Below are 24,015 nucleotides of genomic sequence, written 5' to 3'. Positions count from 1 at the left end.
AACTGCAAGGTCCATGAGGGCAGAGGCAGTGTCTGTTGCTGGGTGAGTGACTGGATTGACCTCAAAGCATGTCTGAAGACTGAAATGGGCCAGGCAAGGAGATGGACACTGGAGGCCTGGATTCTGGGCTCAGTCATACCTCGAGGAACATAACTTTCTCTCGACTCTGGAGTCTTCACAGACCTTCCTTCTGCTGTGAGGCACTGGAGAATCACTTGAGACCAGACTCAGGGAACTCTTCCCTGATGGGAAGACATTCATTCATCCACTCCATGTCTCTGAAGCCCCAAGAGAAGGATCTGAATCCCCTAGTCTGAAGAGTCAGCAAGTTTCCAACATAGCAATCATGATAAAAAGGGAGAACTGATAAAGGAGGGAGCAGCCCCACCTCAGTAACAACAGAGGGAGGAAAATTCCAGCTAGTACATGTACTTAACATGAAAGCAGACATGTGCCAAGACCCTTCTTTCATGGATATTAGGTGTTCCCAAATATAAGAAACACCCATTCTTGCCCACAGGCCTCACTGGATACTATCCAAGATGTCTAGAGAATAAGAGGAAAGAGAGAATCATAATATCTAAAAGGTGGAAACAACCCCAATGTTCAGCAATGGATGAACGGATAAACAAAGTGTGACATATCCATAAAATGGAATATTAGCCTTGAAAAGGAATGAAGTACTGATAAATGCTACAACACAGATGAACCTTGAAAACACTATGCTCAATGAAAGAAGCTAGTCACAGTAGGTCTCTTATTATATGATGCCATTCATATGAAAGTCTGGAATAGGGAAATCTACAGAGACTGAAGGTACATTAGGGATGTTAAGGGCAAGAAGGAATATGGGGGGATAGGGAGGTGATAGCTAAAGGTTACAAGATTCCTTTTTGAGGTGATGAAAATATTCTAAAATTAACTATGGTGATGGTTTGACATACCTGTGAATATACTAAAACCACTGAATTGTACATTTCAAATGGTGAATTGTATGATGCATGAATTATACCTCAAGAAAGTTGTTTTTTAAAAAGACAGCGTAAGGGGTAGGGGGAAGTTGAGATGAAGCAGGAAAACTGTGATCAGAAACAAAGCTCAGGGGCTGTCTGGCCTGGCTGCCCCAAGTCAAAGCCTGCATTTCATACAGGCAATGTTAGGGTAGCACCCAAGCCACGATTCGGAAAGATAAATTGACCCCAGAAGGTATAGGGCTGGGTCCCTTCTCCCCTGACAGCTCCCTTTCTGTGTTTTTTCTGGCACAATGAACTCTGTCATCTTGTATAAATAGGAGAAATTTATGGCAGTTTTCCGTCTTCTTCTCCCTGGTGGGCTACTAGGAAAGGTCCAGGGGGAGGAGGGAGCCTGAAATTCCAAAAATATAAATGTGGAAAGACTGGAGGGGGTCGAGGATTCTCTTTGCCTGCCTTGGCTCTGGCCCCAGCTCTCCTTTCCCTTTGCATGTTTGACCATCTGGGTGATGCGGAGGGTAGAGAACTGGTGCAGCCCGTTCTCTCTGCAAGCCCAAAAGATATGGGTCCCAAAGCAGATATCCGACAGGAGGGGCACAAGAGAAATCAAGGAAATAGGCTTGGCTGTCCCATGAAATTATTGGAGGAGACACAGACCACTGCCCTCCTTCCTGGATTTGGCTATTTTTGTACTTCCCTGTTTGTTGAGGCAGCCTGATACAGTGGGATGAGAACTCGTCCTAGATTTACAAAGATTGATACAGAAAGTAAGTGTGTGACCTTAAGCAAGTCATGTCTTCTCTCCGGGCCTCACTTGTAAAAAGAGAGAGGGGACTGAATTTATCAGGGGTTTTCAAATGAGTTTAACTCTGGGGTCGTTCCTTCAAATAAAACTGTATGTAGTGACCCAACATGAACACGAGCCTGCTGAGCTTCTGGAAGGTAGGAATGGGAGTCTCAGGGCCCTGTGGTGAATGGCGAGAGGCTTGTCCAAGCACAAGATGATCTCCATGGCTTTTCCAGCCCTGTCCTCAGGAGGGATTTGCCCCCATGGTGAAGAGGCTCACTTCTGCACACCCAGTGGGCTTGAAATACAGTTCCACCCCCTCCTGTGTGTCCCTCAGCACATAACTTACCTTCCTTGAACCTGTTTCCTCGTGTGTAAACTGGAATAATAGTAACACATATCTCAAGAGGATTGTCACATAGATTACACTAAATAATGTGCGTAGAGTCCTTCGCATACTATCTGGCCCAATAAATATCATTATAGTTATTCCGTGATCTGATGTAATCAGTTTTTTGAGACAGAATCTCATTTTGTAGCCCAGACTGGTGCACCATGGCATGATCTCAGTTCACTGCAACCTCCACCTCCGGGGTTCAAGCAATTCTCCTGTCTCAGCCTCCCAAGTAGCTGGGATTACAGGAGTGTGCCACTGTGTCCAGCTAATTTTTGTATTTTTTAGTAGAGATGGGATTTTACCATGTTGGCCAGACTGGTCTCAAACTCCTGGCCTCAAGTGATCCGCCTGCCTCAGCCCCACACAGTGCTGGGATTACAGGCACGAGCCATCGCACCTGGCCTGATATAATCTTTTTAATTTGAAATATCTGGTGTGAGAAGGTGAATTAGAAAGGATGACGGCAAAACTGCTATAACACAAAGGCCCCAAAACACAGTAGCATATAGAAAACAGAAGTTTATTTCTCACTTAGTCTGGGAGTAAGCGGTTCCTCCTAGTCAGCAGGCACCTAGTCAGCAGTCAGCACCTAGTCAGCACTAGCCACCTAGTCAGCAGCTTCCTCCTAGTCAGCTGCCTCCTAGACAGCAGGCAGCTCTCTTCCTCCTAGTCAGTCAGGGATGTGTGTTCCTTTCATACCTTTGCTTTGTCTTCTCTTAGGGATATCTTTTCAGTTGCCTTGTCAAAGCTGTCTCAGGCACATCTGCCCAGCTCATGAAAGAGAGAACACAAAGGAGAATTTACTCAATGCCGTCAGGCTTTGAGGACATGCTCACCTCACATTCCCCTGTGTCTACACCTGGCAACAAGAGCAGCTGGGAAATGGAGTGTCCAGCTGGGTGTCCCTCCACCCTCATGCAGCAAGGAAAGAAGAGATTTTAGTGGACAATGGGCAGTCTTAATCCAGGGCTCAAACCCACACCTGAGCTGTCCTCTTCCTCTTCCTAAAGGAAGGGAAATAAAGTCTACAGCCCAGAAAACAATGTGACCACCCATCCCCTACCCAATCAGGTCCCTGCCATTCATCCCAAGATCAGCTGTCTTGGGAAAGTGGCTTGGAAGCCTCCCTCCAGAAAGACCACCCTTCTGTCCATCTTCTTCACATGGGTGGATGTGAGAAAAGTTTCTGTCCCCACTGCCTGCCTGCCACTCCCTGTCTCAGTTTCAGCTCACGCTCTAGCCCTTTGTTCCCAGTCACCAAGAGTGACTACAAATGCGGGGGAACAGGAGGACCTGAAACAGTCATGGAAATTGAGACTGGGACACAGAAGCCATGCTCAGAGGCAGCGTAGGTGAGGGTTCTGATGCCAGGAAATCCAGCTACTACTGTGTAACCTAAAGCGGGGATTATGCTCTCAGAACTTCAGTGAACTCTTTTGGAAATAAGGATAAGAAACCCACTTGTCAGGGCTGTTGTGAACATTAAATGTGATCATGTATGTACCTAGTACATAGTATGCCTTCAATAAATGGTAAGGCAAACCCAAGGCAAATTGAATTCATGTCCATTACTCTGACCCAGCCTTTGCATAAATTCTTTTTTCTTCTCCTTCCTTGTCAATGCATGGCTCCCTCCCTCTTCTTTACTTCCTATCCTCATTCCCCTACCATCTGAACCCTGATCTGGAATCTCTTTTCTCAGGAAATCTTCCATGATTGAAAAATTCCTGCTTGGCCCCTTCTCACTCCAATACTCTATCTTCGCCCATCTTCCATCTACCCCATGGTCCTGGCCCAAGTTTACACGTGTCCCATCTCTCCCTTCAAAAAGCATGCAGCAATGGAAGGGCTTTAAGTTTGTCATCTAGCAGATCAGAGTTCAGATGCCAACTCTGCCAAGTTCTAGCTTTAGGACTTTGTCAGATCACTTCCCCTCTTTGAATCGCTGTGTTCCCAACCCTCTGGTGAGGTCAAGTGTGTGTGGGCTGGTACATAAACGATATTTAATCTCCTCTGCTCTACCCAACCTCCCCCAACTCACACTCCCAGGACTAACTCTCTACTAAAGGGAGTTATTAGACCAAGAAAGTAATTCTCCCATTACCAGCCCCACTCCAACCCTGCACAGGCAAAAAGAAGTGACTTCGGGTCTATGGGTCTTGGAGGGACCACCAACCCAAGATCTAGAGCAGAGGAAGGACTTGGATATCCCAGCTTCCAGGGTCATAGGATCTCTCCCCAAGCCCTCATATGCAGCCCCAGTTGCAAGACTAGCTTCAGGGATAGGAGTGAAAGAGTTGATCTGATTCCAATCTTAGCCTGTAAGTAGTAGCTCACCTGTGCCTCTATTTTCAACCTTCCTAGATCAGAAGAGCAACAATATCAATGACAACTAATGCTTACATAGTGTTTCCTATGGGATAGGCATTGTTCCAGGCTCTTCATACATATAACTCGTTTAATCCTGACACCAGTCTTTGAGCTAGGTACTATTAACCCCGTTTTACAGACAAGGAAACTAAAGCACAAGGGGTTAAGTAACTTGCCTAGGTCATACAACTCACATAAGGCATGACTGAGATTCAAAACCAGGCCGTCTATCTCCAGAATCCATCCTGTTAACCACTCTGCCATAAAAAGAGCTAACATTTACTGGCAGTTTCTATGTGCCAAGCACTGTGGAAAACACATGGCATGTATTTCTTCTAATTCCAAATAACCCCGAGATAAGTTCTATTATTAGTATCCCTGTTTTACAGGTCAAGAAACTAAGGCAGAGAGAAAAGTTAAGCAACTTGCCCTGAGTCACACAGCTAGATATTAATAGTTTCAGAACTCCTAGCTGTTTTGCCTCAAATCCCACCTCCCCACCCTTGCTCAAAGCCCCTCCCCTTCTAGGTGGGTTGTTTAGTTCCTATCACCAGTTCTTCACAAATCGGCTTTACCCCCCACAGCCTACAACAACCCTTGTTCTCCAAAACTCCTGTTGACCTCTGTCCCTTTCCCTTCCCACTTTCTCCCTAGTCCCTCTGCTCCCCACAAGGTCCCCCAAACCATTCTGTCTCTCTCCCTCTGCTCCCCACCCACCCTCCCCCACAACTCCTGCTGAAACAGATGAATTTCACCAAAAAAGACCATCAGACTTTCCCCAAGCAGGCCCCACTGTGCCTGATCGCACACCCCCAGGGGAGGCACCACAGTGGCTAAGCTGGAGAGCCAGAAATAAAATCCTCATTCTACTTCCCTGCCCCCTCTTCCCATCACTCATCTGGGAATCCAGGGTGAAGAAGGGAGCTAAAGTGCAGAGCATTCATTTAATATTAACAAATTGAAATGAATTATTTTAATGCAAGTTAACTTGGAGCGGCCCCTTATTAATAGTAATTTAGATTCATACTTGGGAGACGCAGGGACAGGGGCTGGGCCAAATGTGCCCAGAATGTCAATGTGACTGGGGAACTGAAAGGGGAGGGGCGGCAGTTTTACTTCTGCCCAGTTGGGTTCTGTTTCCCTGAGAGAAATAGACAGTCACTGGAGGCGGATCTTTGGGAAACACAAATTACTCTTGTAAGTTTATTTTTGTTACTTCAAGAAATCTGAATACTTTGAAGCCATGTCACACCATTTTAAGAGTTTATTTTCACAGTAATGCTAAAAAGAAGAATTTCCTCAGAGCTGGGATTTACTTCAAACCCTCTCCTAAGCCAAACCTTACTGACCAAAGGGAGAAGTCCCCGGGCCAGCTCTCTACCCTTCTTTGTTCAGAGCTAGAGCCAGAGATCAATATGGGCTTCCCCAATCCCTGCCCCTTCTACCTTACCCAAAACTAAAGGGAAGAATCAACACTGTGTGTCTCTCTGAGAAGTCTCCCCCAGGAGGTAAAAGACCCAAAGGGCTGACCCCTAAGCTAACAGCTTACATTTAAGGAAGAAAAACAATCTGCCTGCACTTTTCTGAGAATTTAGGGAAAAAATGAGAACTTAAAATTCAATTTCATGTATCAGAGTTCTCCAGAATACAGCGAAGTGGAAAGAACTTAGTCCCAAATGAAAAAGTTGAACAGAAATTCTGCTCTCACTCGTTTTGCCGGCTTGGAGGTCAGACTGGAGGTGTCCTGAACTAGAACCAGAGCATAAGTTCTGACCCAAGAAGGACACTGTCTACTTCCCAGGCATCCCTCCTTGGCTGGGAGGAGAGGGGAGGATGAGTCCGTTGGAAGCTGAGAATTGTGGAAGCTGGGGATGGGAGTTCTGAGATCGAGGAGGCAGGAGCGTGAAGGAGGTCAGGGAAAGGCAAGTAAATCTACTAACCATTGCAGTTTATAAAATAAAAACCTTAAAAATGGTTTAACATGCAAAAGGTTAAATTTTAAAAAGAGGTCAGGTTTTAAAGAAGGTAAAATACCTCAAATTTAAACATAATAAAAATGAGGAAAATACACAAAACATTTCAAGCAAATTGTTCTTCAGAAGAGGAGAGGTTGGAATTAATCAAAAGACCTTTTTTATACACCCCCCCAAGAGTTTCCCAAACAATAAATTCATTTACAAAACAAAAAGAGGAATCAACACAAAACCTCATCCACATACAAAGAAAAATAAATTGTGGTGATTCTGTAACAGCTGAAAAACTAGTGAGGGAGGAGAAAAATGAATAAACTCCAAATCCATTAGGTGATATTTATAAATAGCAAAATTGGAGGATGGAATGGAGAAAGGAGTTGAACTTATCATTAAAGAAGTAACACATGTGAAAACATAAGGTGTACCTCACCCCCAAAGAAAACTCTCCATAAAGTAGCAAGTATAGAAATTTATTGAAAAGGAGGAAAGTACCACTCACCCCCCCACCCAATATAAGTGTATGAATTTGAATTAAAATTTTCTCCAAATCCGAGATAGGTTACACAAAAGAATACAAAAAGATTTTTTTTCTTTCAACTAAGAGGAAAAACAAAATCCGATTTAAATTCACTAATGGGACAGGAAGGGAGGCTGTGGTTTGCAGGTGCTAGTAAACGGGGTGAGGGTTGTGAAGAGTTTGAGGGGTAGAGGACCAGCTTACCTCGCTTTGGAGCCACGGCGGCCAACAGGAGTGGCAAAGGACCCTGCCAGTGCCTGAGTGATAGGAGAAATAAGGAATAGGGGACTCGGGTGCCCCTAGACGAATGAGGAGGATGGAAAGACTGGGGGTGCCCGCCTCCCTCCCTCTGGTACCCAGGCCTAGAGAGCTACTGAAAGTTACAAATTGCTTCCATTATTAGCTCATCCCGGGCGGCCTGGTCATTGGCCAGCCCCTGGCCACGTGATCCCTCATACCAATCGATCGAATTTCTAGTCGCAATTCTCGGTCTATCCCTCAGCTCTGGGGAGAAAGTGGGGGCTGTGGTGTGGGGGCTGAGGTCCAGTTTGGGGCGGGGTGGGAGAGGAGTCCTTGAGTATCCTGTCCCAGGGCCAAACCCTCAGAAGTCCAGTCTTCAGGACCTCCTTGAGCTGACTTCCACCGATGGAGGGGGATCTTCAGGGCGCCTGCTGGGTTCTCAGGACTCCTCTTCATATCCTAGTTTGGACTCCTCCGGGTTAGAAAGGATGGGCTCAGCACATCTGGTAAGGCAGGCAGGTCCTCGCTGCAGCACAGAATGATCCCATGGCCCTCAAGGCGTGGTGTCAGCTGAAAGTTCACTGATCCGTGAGCCCTCTGCCTCCCTCCTCCCTTGAAAGAGCAGGGCGTGCCCCGCTTCTAAAAGCCCTGGGGCTCCTGCAAGCGGACACCGCTTTCCAGGACAGGTGCAAACAGGGACGGTGTGAAGCCGAGGTGGAGACAATGCGATCACGCGTGGCACTGGCGTATCCCACAGAAGATGAGGTGAATGTGTGTCACCGGAGGCATATGGGGTGATGGCAAAACCAACAATGGTGTCCAGGCATGTACCCAGTGGAAAGGGGGAACAAGTGGCCTTTCCCTGAGTGCCAAGGAAACCCAAAGAAGACCTGGGAACCTGGACGGGGCCTGTGCCTCAGTCCAAGCCACATTTTGAAATGCCTGCCAGAGGAGCACAGAGGTTTCTGCAACATTCACCCCACCCCGAAGCCTCCACCGCCCAGGTAGCCCTGACACAACCTTCCCTGCACCCAGCCCCATCCCCATCCCCAGGCCCAGCCCAGTTACTTTGGTTTCCTGACATTCGTTACAGCCAAAAGATTCAGGGAATCAGTCCACCTATGAGCAGAGGAGAGGATATCCCTCATTTGTGAGACAGGACGTGCAAAGGAAATGGGACACCACCTGTCCTAGAAGACAAGGCCAGTCATGATCATCTAGCGCTCATTCTAGGCAATCCACCCACCGATGAGGTGAAACAAGGAGACCAAAGAAGCTTCCCTGTCTGAGACACACATGGAAGCCAAGTGTTCCAGGCTTATCAGACCTGCCCAATCCAGCAGAAACAGGTTTGGAGAGAGAGAGAGTCATGTCGCGGATCTCCAGAAAGTGTCTCCCTGATGGACTGGGAAGCGATCTTCGAAGTTATTCAGCCAGACCAAGAGGCAACTAGGCCCCTCAGAAACAGGGGAGACAGAGCAAGAGGGAGGACAGAGCACAGGCCAGAGCCCAGGCAAGTTACAGAACCTTGCCACCGCCACGGGCATAAGGGGAGGGGTGCGAAACGCATGACTTGTCCAGAGAGGCCAGCATTCCAGGGACAGGGATTGTTGCTGTCTCCCATTCCTGGCTTCCTCTTCAGAACTGTATCGTGGTGTGGCTTCATTGCTCAGAGAAGAGCCGTGCAGGGGTACAACCATCTTCTTGGAGGTGGGTCTGCTCCTCTCCTGCGGGACAATGAGCTGCTGTGGGGTTTTGTCCTGGGCTGGAGTGTGGTCCTCTTGATCCCAGAAAAGAGGCCGCTCAGGATGGGGATGATACTTCGATTGCTCTGGGACCGACGCATCTCCTCACGTGATCGAGGACTACACAAACCCAAAGTGGAACCGCCCTGAAAACGATGGACAACCAGCCACAGGACTCAGGCAGAGATGCAGAAAGAGGCTCACCAAAGACTGGCCGACATGCAAAAAATCCCATTTTGGCGAACAGAGCACATTCGTCCAAAGACACACACGCACACGGGCATACACACACAGACTGACAGAGAGAGGGAAAGAAACACACAGAGGGTGAGAGACAGAGAGAGAAGAGAGAATGGGAGACACACACACACACACAGTCCTACAGCGGTGGCACAGAAACACTCCCAGGCAACCCCTGAGGCTAATAGTGGAAAATATGTATCTAAGAATACACTTGGAACAGAAATGTGAAAAACCAAAAGTAAGAGATATTATGAAGGATCAAATATAAAATGACCCAGTGCTAAAGAGGCAACAAAGAAAAGTGTAGAAGAAAATGATGAGGCATTGTGCCTTAATGAGTTTGTGCTACTATATAAGAAAATACACTAGGCTGGGTAATTTCTGAAGAACAGAAATGTATTTCTCACAGTTCCATAGGCTAGAAGTCCAATATCAAGGTGCCAGCAGGATTGGTGTCTGGTGAGGGCCTGGTCTCTGCATTCAAGATGGTACCTTGTGCACTGTGTCTTCAAGAGGAGATGCAATGTGTCCTCACATGGCAGAAGGTGGAAGGGCAAAACAGGGGAAGCCCACTCCCTCCAGTCCTTGTGTAAGGATCCTACACCCATTTGTGAAGATTCTCCCTTCATGACTGAATCACTACCTAAAAGCCCTACTTCCTAATCCTATGACATTGGTGATTAATTTTAGCGGGACACATTCAGAGCATAGCACCCTATATTCAATTTCTTAAAAATTATTTTGTTGTTTCGCTTTTCTGTTTTTCAAATGGCTAAAAGTGCACAAAATTGGATTAATCATAATCCTTGGCTCATAGCACACACCTTGGCTCCTATTTCACCCTTGTCTGTGCCTGGGCCTCTGTGTAAATCTATTTGAACAATATGGTAATCACTTGTGAACTTACAACACAACCAAAGAACTAGGGTTCTGACCCTAACATCTGCTCCTCCTCTGTCCTTTTTCCTGATTTTCACCCTTCAGCCCGAGGGTAACTACTAACCTGAATTTATGTTTAGGATTCTCTTCCTTTAAAAAAAACACATTATTTATTGCATACATACGATTACCCTAAATGACATGTTATTTAGTTTTTAAGGGTATAATTTATTTACCCATTCTCCTATTAATTTACCCATTCTCCTATTAATGAACAGTTGGCTTATTTCCAGATTTTTGCTATTATGAATGGCATTACATGAGCATTTTTTTTTTAACTACTTCTGGTACATATGGGCAAGAGTTTCTCCAGGGCCTATGGTAGAGGAATTACTTTGCCATAACATATGAGAATGCTCAAATTTATAAGATAATCCAAATTGCTTTCCAAAGTGGTTGTTCTAATTTAAACTCTCACCTCTTGTATTAGTTTGAGATGATTTTGTTGATCCGCAGTCTCTCCACATGTGGTGATATGGTTTGGCTGTGTCCACACCCAAATCCCAGCTTGAATTCTATCTCCCAGAATTCCCACATGTTGTGGGAGGGACCCAGGGTGAGGTAGTTGAATCACGGAGGCCAGTCTTTCCTGTGCTGTTCTCATGATAGTGAATAAGTCTCGTGAGATCTGATAGGTTTATCAGGAGTTTCTGCTTTGGCTTCCTCCTCATTTTCTCTTGCTGCTGCCATGTAAGAAGTGCCTTTTACCTCCTGCCATGACTCTGAGGCCTCCCCCACCATGTGGGACTGTAAATCCAATTACAGTTCTTTTTCTTTACACCTCTGTTTCTTCTCAGACTTGGGTATGTCTTTATCAGCAGTGTAAAAACAGACTAATACAGTAAATTGATACCAGTGGAGGGGGTGCTCCTGAAAAGACACCCAAAAATGTACAAGCGACTTTGAAACTTGGTAACAGGCAGAGGTTGGAACAGTTTGGAGGGCTCAGAAGAACACTGGAAAATGTGGGAAAATTTGGAACCTCCTAGAGACTTGCTGAATGACTTTGACAAAAATGCTGATAGTGTTTTGAACAATAAGGTCCAGGCCGAGGTGGTCTCAGATGGAGACGAGGAACTTGTTGTGAATTGGAGCAAAGGTAATCCTCATGTTTTAGCAAAGAGAATGGCAGCATTTTGCCCCTGTCCTAGAGATTTGTAGAACTTTGAACTTGAGAGTGATAATTTAGGGTATCTGCTGGAAGAAATTTCTAAGCAGTAAAGCATTCAAGAGGTGACTTGGGTGATGCTAAAGGCCTTCGGTTTTATAAAGGAAGCAGAGCATACAGTTTTGGAAAATTTGCAGCCTGACAATGTGATAGGGAAGAAAATCCCATTTTCTGAGGATAAATTCAAGCTGTCTGCAGAAATTTGCATAAGTAACAAGAAGCTGAATGTTAATCCCAAAAACAATGGGGAATATGTCTACAGGACATGTCATAGGTCATCACAGCAGCCCCTCCCATCACAAGCCAGGGTCCTAGGAGGATAAAATGGATTTCTGTGCTGGGCCAGGTTCACTGTGCTGTGTGTAGGCTGGGGCCTTGTATCTCTGTGTTTCAGCCCCTCCAGCCATGGCTGAAAGGGGACAACATAGAACTCAGGCCATGGCTCTGAGAGTGCAAGCACCAAGCCTTGGCAGCTTCCATGTTGTGTTCAGCGTGCACATGCATAGAAGTCAAGAATTGAGGTTTGGAAACCTCCACCTAGATTTCAGAGGGTGTTTGAAAACACCTGGATGTCCAAGCAGAAGTTTGCTGCAGGGGTGGTGCTCTGATGGAGAACCTCTGCTAGGGCTGTGCAGAAGAGAAATGTGGGGTCAGAGCCCCTATACAGAGTCCCTACTGGGACACTTCCTAGTGGAGCTGTGAGGAGAGGGCCACTCTCCTCCAGACCCCAGAATGGTAGATTCACTGACAGCTTGCACCATGAGCCTGGAAAAGCTGCGGACACTCAACATCAGCCCATGAAAACAGCCAGGAGGTGGGCTATACCCTGCAAAGCCACAGGGGCAGAACTACTCAAGGCTGTGGGAGCCCACCTCTTGCATCAGCATGACCTTGATGTGAAACATGGAGTCAAAGGAGATCATTTTGGAGCTTTAAAATTTGACTACCTTGGTGGATTTTGGACTTGCATGGGGCCTGTAACCCCTTTGTTTTGGCAAATTTCTCCCATTTGGAACAGCTGTATTTACTTAATTACCTGTACCCCCATTGTATCTAGGAGGTAACTAGCTTGATTTGGATTTTACAGGGTCATAGGCAGAAGAGACTTGCCTTGTCTCAGATGAGACTTTGGACAGTGGACATTTGGGTTAATACTGAAATGAGTTAAGACTTTGGGGGACTGTTGGGAAGGCATGATCAGTTTTGAAGTGTGAGGACATGAGATTTGGAGGGGCCAGGAGCAGAATAATATGGTTTGACTATGTCCCTACCCACATCTCAACTTGAATTGTATTGCTCAGGATTCCCATGTGTTCGGGGATGGAACCAGGGGGAGGTAGTTGAATCTTTAGGGCCGGTCTTTCCCATGCTATTCTTGTGATAGTGAATAAGTCTCACAAGATCTGACGGGTTTATCAGTGGTTTCGTCTTTTGCTTCTTTTGCCTCCTTCTCATATTCTCTTGCCACTGCCATGTAAGAAGTGCTGTTCATCCACGGCCATAACTCTGAGGCCTCCTCAGCCATGTGGAGCCCTTAATGCAATTAAGCCTCTTTTTCTTCCCTGTCTCAGGTATGTCTTTATCAGCAGTGTGAATATGGACTAACACATTTCGTATTGTCAAACTTCTTAATATTTGTGGAGAGAATAGATGTGTAGTATCTTGTGCATTTCCCTGATTACTAATGAGGTTGAGAAAATTTTTATGTTTTGCAGGCTTTCTCTTTTGTGAAATCCCTATTAATGCCTTTTCCCAATTTTCTGTTGGGTTGCTATTTTTAAAATTAGAAATAACTGTCATCAATCCAAAAGCTTACACATGGTGGATACCTTCACACCAGTTCACAGTACAAAGTAACTCCTTGCTTGTAGAAAACATTATTATCATTATTATTTTTGAGATGGAATTTGACTCTTGTAGCCCAGGCTGGAGTGCGGTGGTGTGATCTCGGCTCACTGCAACCTCTGCCTCCCAGGTTCAAAGGATTCTCCTGCCTCGGCCTCCGAAGCAGCTGGGATTACTGGCGCGCACCACGATGGCCTGCTCATTTTTTGTATTTTTGTAGAGACGGGGAATCACCATGTTGGCCAGGCTGGTCTCGAACTCCTGACCTCAGGTGATCCACTTGCCTCAACCTTCCAAAGCGTTGGGATTACAGGCAGGAGCCACCACACCCAGACTAGAAAACATTATTCAATAGCAAACAGTAGCAATATGCTTGGGGGTTTTAGGATTATTTTTGAATCTCTAGAAAAGCTCAATGCATTATCTTAGGCTATAATCTCAGGGCAGAGTCTCATCTGTTAATGGGGGGTTGGTCTAAGGGTCTTCCAGCTCTCAGATTAATGGTTTCCCATGTTGAACTGCTCCATGTCACCCACCCATCCTCGGTTTTGTTTGTTTGTTTTTACAGAGACGAGGTCTCAATATATTGCCCAGGCTGGACTTGAACTCCTGGCCTTAAGCAATCCTCCTGCCTTGGCCTCCCAAAGTGCTGGAGTTACAGATGTGAGCCTCTGTGCTCAGCCCATCCTTGGCTGTTCAAGTGTAGAGGTAAGTAGTAGATGCCAAGTTTACCTCCAGGTCAGAAGGGGCAGATGCCCCAGGGCAGAATCATAACCATAATCAGGCCTCCCACTGCATGAAGACATTATGTTCTGAAGCTTAAACCCGGACAAAGGTCTGCCCAGTAGCACTGTGTTCATGAATGTCAGGTCAAAAATTTAAAACTGGGACTATCCAGAAGAACCTGGTAGATGCAGGTGCAGTCCACAGTCCAATGGTCAGCCACAAAAACAGGCTACCTGTTCTTTCTCTTTACCATGGAGTCCTTGATGTAAAAATCGATGACACTTTCTTGCTTCTGGTGTGCTTCCGTTTCTTCATTTTCCATAAGTAGTTTCCTCCATCCCACCTCCCAACAGGCCACAGTCAATTCAGGACATTTTAACTATGAAAATGTGTCCCCATAACACGAATTTAGAGGCCAGACAGGGTGGATCATGCCTGTAATCCCAGCACTCTGTGAGGCTGAAGTGGGGGAATGGCTTAAGCTTAGGAGCTTCAGACCAGCCTGGGCAACATGGTGAAACCCTGTCTCTAACAATAAATAAATAAATAAATAAAAATAAGCCATGTATGGTGGTGCATGCTACTAGTCCCAGCTACTCAGGAGGCTGAGGTGGGAGGATTGTGGGGCCAAGGAAGCCAAGTATGGAGTGGGCCAAGATCATGCCACTGCAATCCAGCCTGGGTAATGGAGTGAGACCTTATATCAAGAAAAAGAAAAATATTTAAAGGACAGGCTGACTTTCTTGTTACAAGACAATGCTCATTTGCTATTCCATAAATCCTAGGGCAACTCTTAAGAATTATGCTAAATCTACACTACCCGTGCTCTATAAATGGAACAACAACACTTGGATGATATCAGAGCTGTTTACCGCATGGGTTACTGAGTATTTTAATCCCACTATTGAGACCTACAGCTCCGAAAAAAAGATTCATTTCAAATACTTCAGCTTTTTGACAATGTACCTGGTGACTAAAGAGCTCTAATGGAGATGCACAGGGAAACGCATGCTGGTCTCATGCCTGCCAACACAACATCTATTCTGTAGTCCATGGATTGAGGCATCATTTTGACTTTCAAGTCTTATTATTTGAGAAATATATTTCATAAGGCTGTTATTGCCATAGGTCATGATTCCTTTGATGGATCTGGGCAAAGACAATTCGAAACCTTCTGGAAAGGATTCACTATGATAGATGCCACTAAGAACATTCATGATTCACCAAAGGACGTAAAAATAGCATTAATAGGAGTTTGGAAGAAGTTGATTCCAACCCTCATAAATGACTTTGAGGGGTTCAAGACCTTAGCAGAGGAAGTAACCACAGTTGTGGTGAAGATAGCAAGAAAACTAGAATTACAAGTGGAGCCTGAAGATGTGAGTGAATTTCTGCAATCTTTTTTTCCGTTTTCCTCTTAGTTTTATTTTTATAGCACTATACTTACATATATTTTTGTAAACAAAGTATATCTCCTCAAACTTTTAAAGAAATTGTTCTGTTACTTTCCTTAAGGGTTAGAATGTTCTATGACAAATATTATGTACGTGAAATTAGGAATGGAGTGATACAAAAGTTTAACAGTGGTTTTAAAAAATTATATTGGCTGGGCACAGTGGCTCACGCCTGTAATCCCAACACTTTGGGAGGCAGAGGTGGGCGGATCACAAGGTCAGGAGTTCGAGACCAACCTGGCCAACATGGTGAAACCCCATCTCTACTAAAAATACAAAAATTAGCCAGATGTGGTGGCGGGTACCTGTAATCCCAGCTACTCAGGAGGCTGAGGCAGGAGAATCGCTTGAAACTGGAAGGCGGAGATTGCAGTGAACCAACATCACGCCACTGCACTCCAGCTTGGGCAACAAGAGCGAAACGCCATCAAAAAAAAAAAATTATATTACATCCTTATAACATGGAATGAAAACAAATCTGAGCATATGCTGGTATAATCAGATCTGTGATCTTTATTAAAATGTAAATTACCAGATAATCTCTAACAAAACAACCCACAGTATTTTAAATTTCAAAGAAATGTTTCCTACCTTGCCTGCTTCTCTTTCTAAGTCGACATACTCTCGGCTAGGTGTTTGTCGCTGTTCTCCCTGCCAGCTGGCCGGAAAAAACTGGAGAAACAGATTGGTTCCTGTGGCCACAAAAGCCTTTTAGAAAAATCAATACAAACAGGATCAGGAGCAGGACATTACATAAATTATGCAAGCAATCATTTATTTTTACATCAGTTTATGTCTTAAGCCAGGCAGCACAGAGAATACTTAAAAGTAAAAAAAAATGCACTCATCATTTTTCTTAAGTATTAAGTTACAAACATCTGATTCCATTTTGAGGACATTTGCCATTGGCTGTTTAAATATAAAATCAGACATGGAATCAATACTTTCTTTCAGGTCATTTTTTGCTGATGTTAGGATCTCACACTGCTAATGTCTAACCAGAAGCCACCATCCATCTTTGCATTTAAAAACTTCTATTTTTAAATGTAAAAATTTCTATTTTTAAATGTAAAAATCACTGAAAATCTAAAGATTTTGAATTTTAAAGAACACCACAATTTAAAATTGTATAAATGAGACACTTTAATTTTCCTTGATTTCCCTTGCTGAAACACTGCATAGCAGGCAGTACATAAAAAATGCACTTGGAATTGTCTCTCCTCTGATAAACCATACATCGGCTTGGGATGTGACAGTACTCTCTAAAACCCTAGATGATTTTTAAAAATATGTCTTTTCTCACATTTGACTTTAGGAGAACTTGGTCTGACTACAACAAAGAGAAAAGTATTCATCTAATATTTATAAAAGATTTGGATGTTAGAGCTCAACAGATGCAACAATCTAAAACCACTTCAATAAAGTGTCATTTTATGTAGGCCTTGAGCAAGTTACCTCTATATTTCCCTCATGCAAAAAACAAAGACATTACCCCTTTCCCAAAGGAAATTAAGAAAAAAAGAAGTAAAAGCATTTTTGAAAAAATACATTTTTCATCATCTAAATGTAAACTCTTCTTTGCTGAAACCAGAAAAAGTTTTTTGTTTGGTTTATTATACTAATTAAGTTCTGAAGCATAATTGGTTTCCATACATAGAGTCTTCATCTCAAATCAAGAGGTTCACATTTGGGGCAATTTGTTTAAAGCCATCAACCAAGTTAGCTATCCAATAGTTCCCCTGATGGTTAACAGCTTAGATTCTTTAGAGGTAAAAATTATACTTCTTATTTCTATTACTGGCACTGTCGGTATACTTGTCAACCTAAATGCTAAATCTCTAAACCTCTTTGATGGCATTTCCCTAATCAACTGGGGTACCATTTTCATGTGGTAAATGTTTTATATACATAGAAACTGAGCTAACATCAATATCACAACATCATTTTAAAAAATCTTTCAGGCAAGGAGCAGTGGTTCACACTCGTAATCCCAGCCCTTTGGGAGGTGAGGCAGGTGGACCATCTGAGGTCAGGAGTACAAGACCAGCCTGGCCAACATGGTGAAACCCTGTCTCTACTAAAAATACAAAAAATTAGCTGGGCATGGTGGCAGACGCCTGTAATCCCAGCTACTTGGGAGGATGAGGCAGGAGAATCACCTGAACCTGGGAGGCAGAGGTTGCATGCAGTCAGCCGAGATTGCACCACTGTGCTCCAGCCTGGACAACAAGGCGAGACTCCATCACAAAAACAAAAAACAAAAAAAAACTTCCCATGTACTACGAGCATAAATCTTAACAAAAAAACCCCCCAACACTAGTTAAAAAAAAAAATAGTTTCTGGGAGGGAAACTGCCCAGGCTGTATGACCTGAAGCATAACTCAGTTTCCTCACAAATTAATTATTTGTAAAGTGCTTAAAACAGTACCAACTAAATGCTATGAAAGTGTCTGCTGAATAATATGATAAATAACTTTAAGCTCAACAAGAAAGCCAACTTTTTCAGCTTCAGATAATGAAATTCTCAGAGCAGAGTGGTGGCAGAAAAGACACAGCCCATGAACGACTGCCCCGTGTCAAAATCCCTGTGGCTTGTTTCTTCAGTATTCACCTAGTAGCAAATCCTTCCACCTCCAGTGTACCCCAAATCAGTTCTGTGCTAAGACACTCTGCAGATTGTATTACCTCATCTCCTGTCCTGATGCCAACCTCAGAAGAGATTTCCTGCTTCATCACTATATGTCCATTATCTCATAAAGATCCCTCTCTGAGACAGAAGTGGTAAACACAGATCATTCTAGAATAACATTTTCCAAACTTATGTGACCATGGAATTCTTTTAATGAAATACCTACATATAGGTAAGAGTTGGAAAAAGTCTGTTCCAAAATATTAATATGGTGTCAACATCGTCATAGGAAAATAAAGATAAAAATAAACAAAATGAAAACATTAAAATGCTACACTAGTATGATGCCTATATTTAAGATTTCCAGGTTGTCTTATGCTTTATAGGTTTCACAAAGTATAAAATAGCACACATTGTGCCAATCCAACATACTTTTTACCATTCAGTCTTTAGAATGAGAAATATGTATTAGTTTTTACTCTTCTCACCACAGAGTAAGCATACTTCTTATAAATATTTTTTCTTTATTTGATTATTAGTGTTGAAGACGTCTCCAACATTCTTAACTACATAAGAATTGGTAAGAATAGGTCGGGTGCAGCGGCTCAAGCCTGTAATCCCAGCACTTTGGGAGGCCGACACGGGCAGATCATGAGGTCAGAAGTTTAACACCAGTCTGGCCAATATAGTGAAACCCCATCTCTACTAAAAATACAAAAAATTAGCCGGGTGTGGTGGTGTGCACCTGTAATCCTAGCTACTTGGGAGGCTGAGGCAGGAGAATCGTGTGAACCCAGGAGGCAGAGGTTGCAGTGAGCCGAGAGCCAAGATCGTGCCATTGCACTCCAGCCTAGCCGACAGTGCAAGACGCCGTCTCAAAAAAAAAAAAAAAAAAAAACAACGGTGAAACTCTGTCTCTACTAAAAATACAAAAACAAAATTAGCCGGGCGTGGTGGCAGGCGACTGTAGTCCCAGTTACTCGGGAGGCTGAGGCAGGAGAATGGCGTGAACCCAGGAGGAGGAGCTTACAGTGAGCCGAGATCGTGCCACTGTACTCCAGCCTGGGCGACAGAGCAAGACTCCGTCTCAAAAAAAAAAAAAAAAGAATTGATAAGAATAAATCAAGGCCGGGTGCAGTGGCTCACTGAGGCAGGCACATCACTTGAGGCCAGGAGTTGGAGACCAGCCTGGCCAACATGGTGAAACCCATCTCTACTAAAAATACAAAAACCAGCCAGGCGTGGTGGCAGGCGCCTGTAATCCCAGCAAGTCAGGAGGCTGAAGCAGGAGGTGGAGGTTGCAGTGAACCGAGATGGCACCACTGCACTCCAGCCAGACTGACAGAGTAAGATCCAGTCTTAAAAAAGTATAAATCAGATTCTACTACAGATTCTTCGACCTGTGTTCACTTTTATTTAATGCTGATTGGGTTTTACAGTTAAAAACTCAATTGGCATAAAATAAGGAGGCTGATTGAGTTTTATAGTTAAAGAGAGATGATCAACACAGCCTTTAAATTATTTCACATCTAAATGCAAAATGAGGCTGGGAGTGGTGGCTCACGCCTGTAATCCCAGCACTTTGGGAGGCCGAGGTCGGTGGATCACCTGAGGTCAGGAGTTTGAGACCAGCCTGGCAAACGTGGTGAAACTCCGTCTCTACTAAAAATACAAAAATTAGCTGGGCGTGGTGGTATACGCCTGTAATCCCAGCTACTCAGGAGGCTGGGTCAAGACAATCACTTGAACCTGGGGGGCGGAGGTTGCATTGAGCTAAGATCATGCCACTGCACTCCAGCCTGGGCAACAGCAAAATGAATTCTTCATTAACCTCACTGATACATCAAGGAGATGTTCCAAATAAGAAGAGGACAACTGGGGCAGGAGAAAGGTTGGGAATAGTTTTGAGAACTATGGATATCCTTGCCATTTATGGCTGCTGTCAAAACAGGCAAAATAATGCCTTTTTCCACAGCCAAATAGGAAGAAACCCAGCCTGTTCATAAGTCATAAGATAAATTTCAGGCATTAAATTAAGCAGCCTCTAAATTCAAATAATGAAGTACCTCTGATATAAAAGGTATTGTGAAAAACAGCTGTATCCCGAGGGGTTTATACAAAATTAATGAGGTCTCTACCCTCTAGGAGCTAAGGATCCTGTAATTAAATGTGGGTTAACACTGAATTAAAGGAGGGAAACTAGAAAGAGAGAAAACTAGGAAATGTGAAATTCCTCTCCAAATACCAATAGTTACATTATTTAACAAAATAAGACATGAGCCGTCTTAAGTGCAAACCTCACACAGCATTCAATCTACCTTCTTTAACCTTTAATACTTCTCAGAAATTTAAAACTTGTAAAATGTGTCAGATCAGATACTTGTTTTATTTTTGGAGACAAGGTCTCACTCTGTCACCCAGGCTGGAGTGCAGTGGTACGATCATGGCTAACTGCAGCCTCGACCTCCCGGGCTCAGGTGAGGATCAGATTATTTGGAAGCGGGGAAGGTCTAGAATGTCTAATTCATCCTGGAAATAAATTCATGACAAACACTAACCACCTATAATACTACTATAATATTACAGCATTTCAGATATCCTATGGGTTGAATTCATAATTCCATTCAGCAAAGTCTGAGATGACAGAAAACACCCTACTAGCTATGATTCACCAAATTTCCAAAAAAAATCAGCTTTCAAAGATAGTGATGATAATACAACACATGGGGCTGCGTATGGTGACGCCGAGCCTGTAGTCCCAGCTATTGGGAAGCTGAGGCAAGAGGATCGCTTGAGCCCAGAAGTTTGAGGCTGTAGTGCCTCATGATTGTGCCTGTGAACAGCCACTGCACCCCAGCCTAGGCCACACAGCAAGACCTCTCTCTTAAAAAAAAAAAAAGAAACAAGACCAGACGCGGTGGCTCACACCTGTAATCCCAGCACTTTGGAAGGCCGAGGTGGGAGGATTACTTAAGGTCAGGAGTTCAAAACCAGCCTGGCCAACATGGTGAAACCCTGTCTCTACTAAAAATACAAAAAAATTAGCCGGGCGTGGTGGTATGTGCCTGTAATCCCAGCTACTCAGGAGGCTGAGGCAAGAGAATCGCTTTAACCCGGGAGGCGAAGGTTGCAGCGAGCCAAGATCATGCTGCTGTGCTTCCAGCCTGGGTAACAGAGCGAGACTCCATCTCAAAACAAAAAAGCAAACAGTGAGAGTACGAGTACTTTGTAACTTATCTTTTATACTTGCATCCTTCACCTCCAGGAAATTCTATCGTCAGGTGTACCACCTTCCCTTTGCAAAAGGTAACCCAGGCAAAGGATGACAGGATCATCGCACCAGCTAATGAATTCTTTTCTTATACCACTCAGTGCCAAAACCTAAAAGTATGTCTTATGCACTTCAATCATATAAATACTACAATTACTCAAGAAATTTGCAAGTAGGCTAAAAGCTTGAGACTCTCTTTCATAACATGCACTAATGACCAAATATTCAGGAGCTCCTCATAAATTTAACCAGTATCTTCTCACTATTACAACTCTAAAAAGCCTTCACTTAAAATATCAAAATATTCTTTAAAAATAAATTTGAGTTCAGTGATGTAAAGGGAGAATTTTATGGCATATGAATTATATCTGAATAAAAATAAACTGGTTTTATAAAGGGGGTGGGAGAAGTAAATTTCCAATGTCTTCCTACTGTTAACCCAAATTCAAATCGCACCTAGCTTCAAGCCTCTAACAATGCAGTGAGTCCAAGTCACCGAGCAGAGAGTAACAGCATTCCATTAGACAGTGCTTCAACTTTTTAAAAAATAATCATGCCGGACGCAGTGGCTCACGCCTGTAATCCCAGCACTCTGGGAGGTCGAGGAGGGTGGACCACTTGAGGTCAGGAGGCCAGCTTGGCCAACAAGGTGAAACCCCGTCTCTACTAAAAATGCAAAAATTAGCCGGGCGTGGTGGCAGGCACCTGTAATCCTAGCTACTCAGGAGGCTGAGGCAGAAAAATCGCTTGAACCCAGGAGGCGAAGGTTACAGTGAGCCGAGATCCAGCCACTATACTCCAGCCTGGGCAACAGAGCAAGACTCTACCTCAAAAAAATAGTAATAATCAACCTTTTTTCTTGGTTTCTTCCTACCACTCCCTCCTCATCAGCACCTCCAACAAGGCAACCCAAAAAGATGAGAGGAACTAGGACCCTTGGATTTTTTTTTTCAACCCAAGGTCTGGTGAAGACGCACTAAATCTGCCTCCTAAAACAAGGACCTCGAGATCAACCGTGGGTTTTGCCCATCTGTGCAGTTTTTAGGAACGGCAGCCCTACTCAGGACATGGGGATAATGGTTTCTTTCTGATTCTCCTGAAGCTTAACATTCTAAGAAAATGACATTTTTAGGGCCTTTTCCCCCCTCCCCTCTCTATTAGAATAAATAACTGGAGGAAAGATTTCTACTCGGCGATCTGGTAGTGAGACCGCTTGACACAGAGAATTACCGACAGATCTACCTTCTAAGAAACAAACTATCGCCGACCTTGAATGAAGCTCCACTTCTTTTTCTGAATGGGGGTTTGCTTGCTACAAATACCCTGAACCCTTCTTCGGTGTCGCCACCTAAACAATGCCCTTCGCTTGTTTAGTCTGGCTCGGGTTCGAGCTCCACTCGCGGTGCTCCGTTGGCCGACACGCGCCACCGCGGCGAGCACCGGCCCGCGGCATCTGGTTTTGCATTTTGAATCCCGAGTAGGAAGTGAGACGGCGCCCACTCAGTTCCGGGAGCCGCAGCAGCCGCGCCGCCCTCCGGAACCGGCCTGGGCCGCCGCAGCCCCGCGCGACAAGTGACCCGCGCGCGCCCCGGGCCAGCCGACTTACGATTTCCGAGCGGCCGTCGCGGCAGGCGTTCTGGAAGCGCGCCTGGGGTTCCTCGTGGGGCCGGTCCCTGAAGCCCGTGTACTTAATCTGCAAGGCAAGACGGCCCGAAATTAGGAGCCAAATCCGCGGCGCCGCCCACGCGCCCGCCCTCCCAGCGCGGCGCCGATAAGGGCAAGCAGAGGCTGCGGGCGATGGCCGCCCCGGCGAGATTGCCTCTCCGCGGGCGCACCGACCGGGACTCCTGGGGACCGCGCCACCCAAATTTTTCTCCGCCCGGGCCCACTCGGGGCGCGCTGCGGCCTCCTAGCCGCCCGCCCGCCTCACCCCACACTCGCGGCTCAGCTTCCTAAAAAACTCCTCGTTCTCGAACTTGCTTCTCTGGTCGGGCACGACGCGCGGCATCTTCCCGCCCTGAGGCCGCGCCGGCCGGCCGCGCTCGGGGCTTGCGCGGGCACCCGCTGGCTGGCTCTGCGCTGACCGACTGACCGCCCACCCGCGGCGCCCGGACGCCCGCTTCCCTTTGTTTCGGGCGCCCGCCCGCGTGGGCTCCCGTTCCGGGCAGTCTGAGGCGCCGCCGCCCGCTCGAGCCCAACCCACACCGCCGCCGCCGCCGCCTCAGCCGTTGCCTGCCGCCTGCGCAGCCCCAGCGCTCGCCGCCCCCGGCCGCCGCCGCCGCCGCCACTTCCTCTCACCGCCCACCCCGCCCCCGCCGGCCCCACCCCTCCTCCTCGCGCGCCCGCCCGCCTCTAACTCCGGCAAACAAGACGTACCATTCACAACTCCGCGGCCCACGCCGCGCATGCGCCACCCGCCCGCTGGCGGAGCGGCCGGGCTGTGGCGCCCCGGGGCTCCTTCCGCACCAGGGCCCTTTTCCCCCTGCTCGCCCGCGGCCACTCGGCGTGGAGCTGTCGTTGGGGGATCCGCCTGGCCTTTAGCAGACTGGAGTAGCCAGCGCAGGCCTTTTCTTCCGCCCTTCCTCGGCCATCTGGAACTTCTGGGCTCCCCAGGTGCGCGGAGTAACCCCAGATTGTCACTTGAACGCGAGGAAACCTAAGTCCTTGGGGACTTTTCGTCCCTAAACCGACCGGCAGGGGCGTAGGCTGTGCACGTTGAAGACTGAGGTGGAAACGGACC

The 24,015-nt window shown here is 45.7% G+C and overlaps 1 protein-coding gene across 6 annotated transcripts in view; it reads right to left on the bottom strand.

Annotated features, from left to right (window-relative positions):
* LOC134756387 (core-binding factor subunit beta-like) overlaps positions 1 to 23,787 on the bottom strand; it is a 40,595-nt gene extending 16,808 nt beyond the window's left edge. For 2 of the 6 annotated variants that reach the window (XR_010129847.1, XM_063695506.1), the window contains exons 1-3: positions 23,206 to 23,564; positions 22,882 to 22,968; positions 15,967 to 16,083 (exon numbers count right to left, since the gene is read on the bottom strand). Coding sequence is in view for 5 of the 6 variants with exons in the window: in XM_063695506.1 (XP_063551576.1) it covers positions 15,967 to 16,083; positions 22,882 to 22,968; positions 23,206 to 23,283 (282 nt within the window). In the remaining variant the exon portion in view is untranslated. Of the gene's footprint in view, positions 1 to 6,951; positions 9,147 to 15,966; positions 16,084 to 22,881; positions 22,969 to 23,205; positions 23,570 to 23,651 lie in introns of those variants that run through there. The other 4 variants (XM_063695504.1, XM_063695502.1, XM_063695503.1 and 1 more) reach the window with 4 other exon arrangements.
* Positions 23,788 to 24,015: the final 228 nt, after the last annotated feature.

The sequence above is a fragment of the Gorilla gorilla genome, chromosome 12 (assembly GCF_029281585.2).
Source record: "Gorilla gorilla gorilla isolate KB3781 chromosome 12, NHGRI_mGorGor1-v2.1_pri, whole genome shotgun sequence".
Lineage (NCBI taxonomy): Eukaryota > Metazoa > Chordata > Mammalia > Primates > Hominidae > Gorilla > Gorilla gorilla.
Note: the sequence above shows the minus strand (reverse complement) of the source record. Positions and strands in the feature narration are given on the sequence as shown.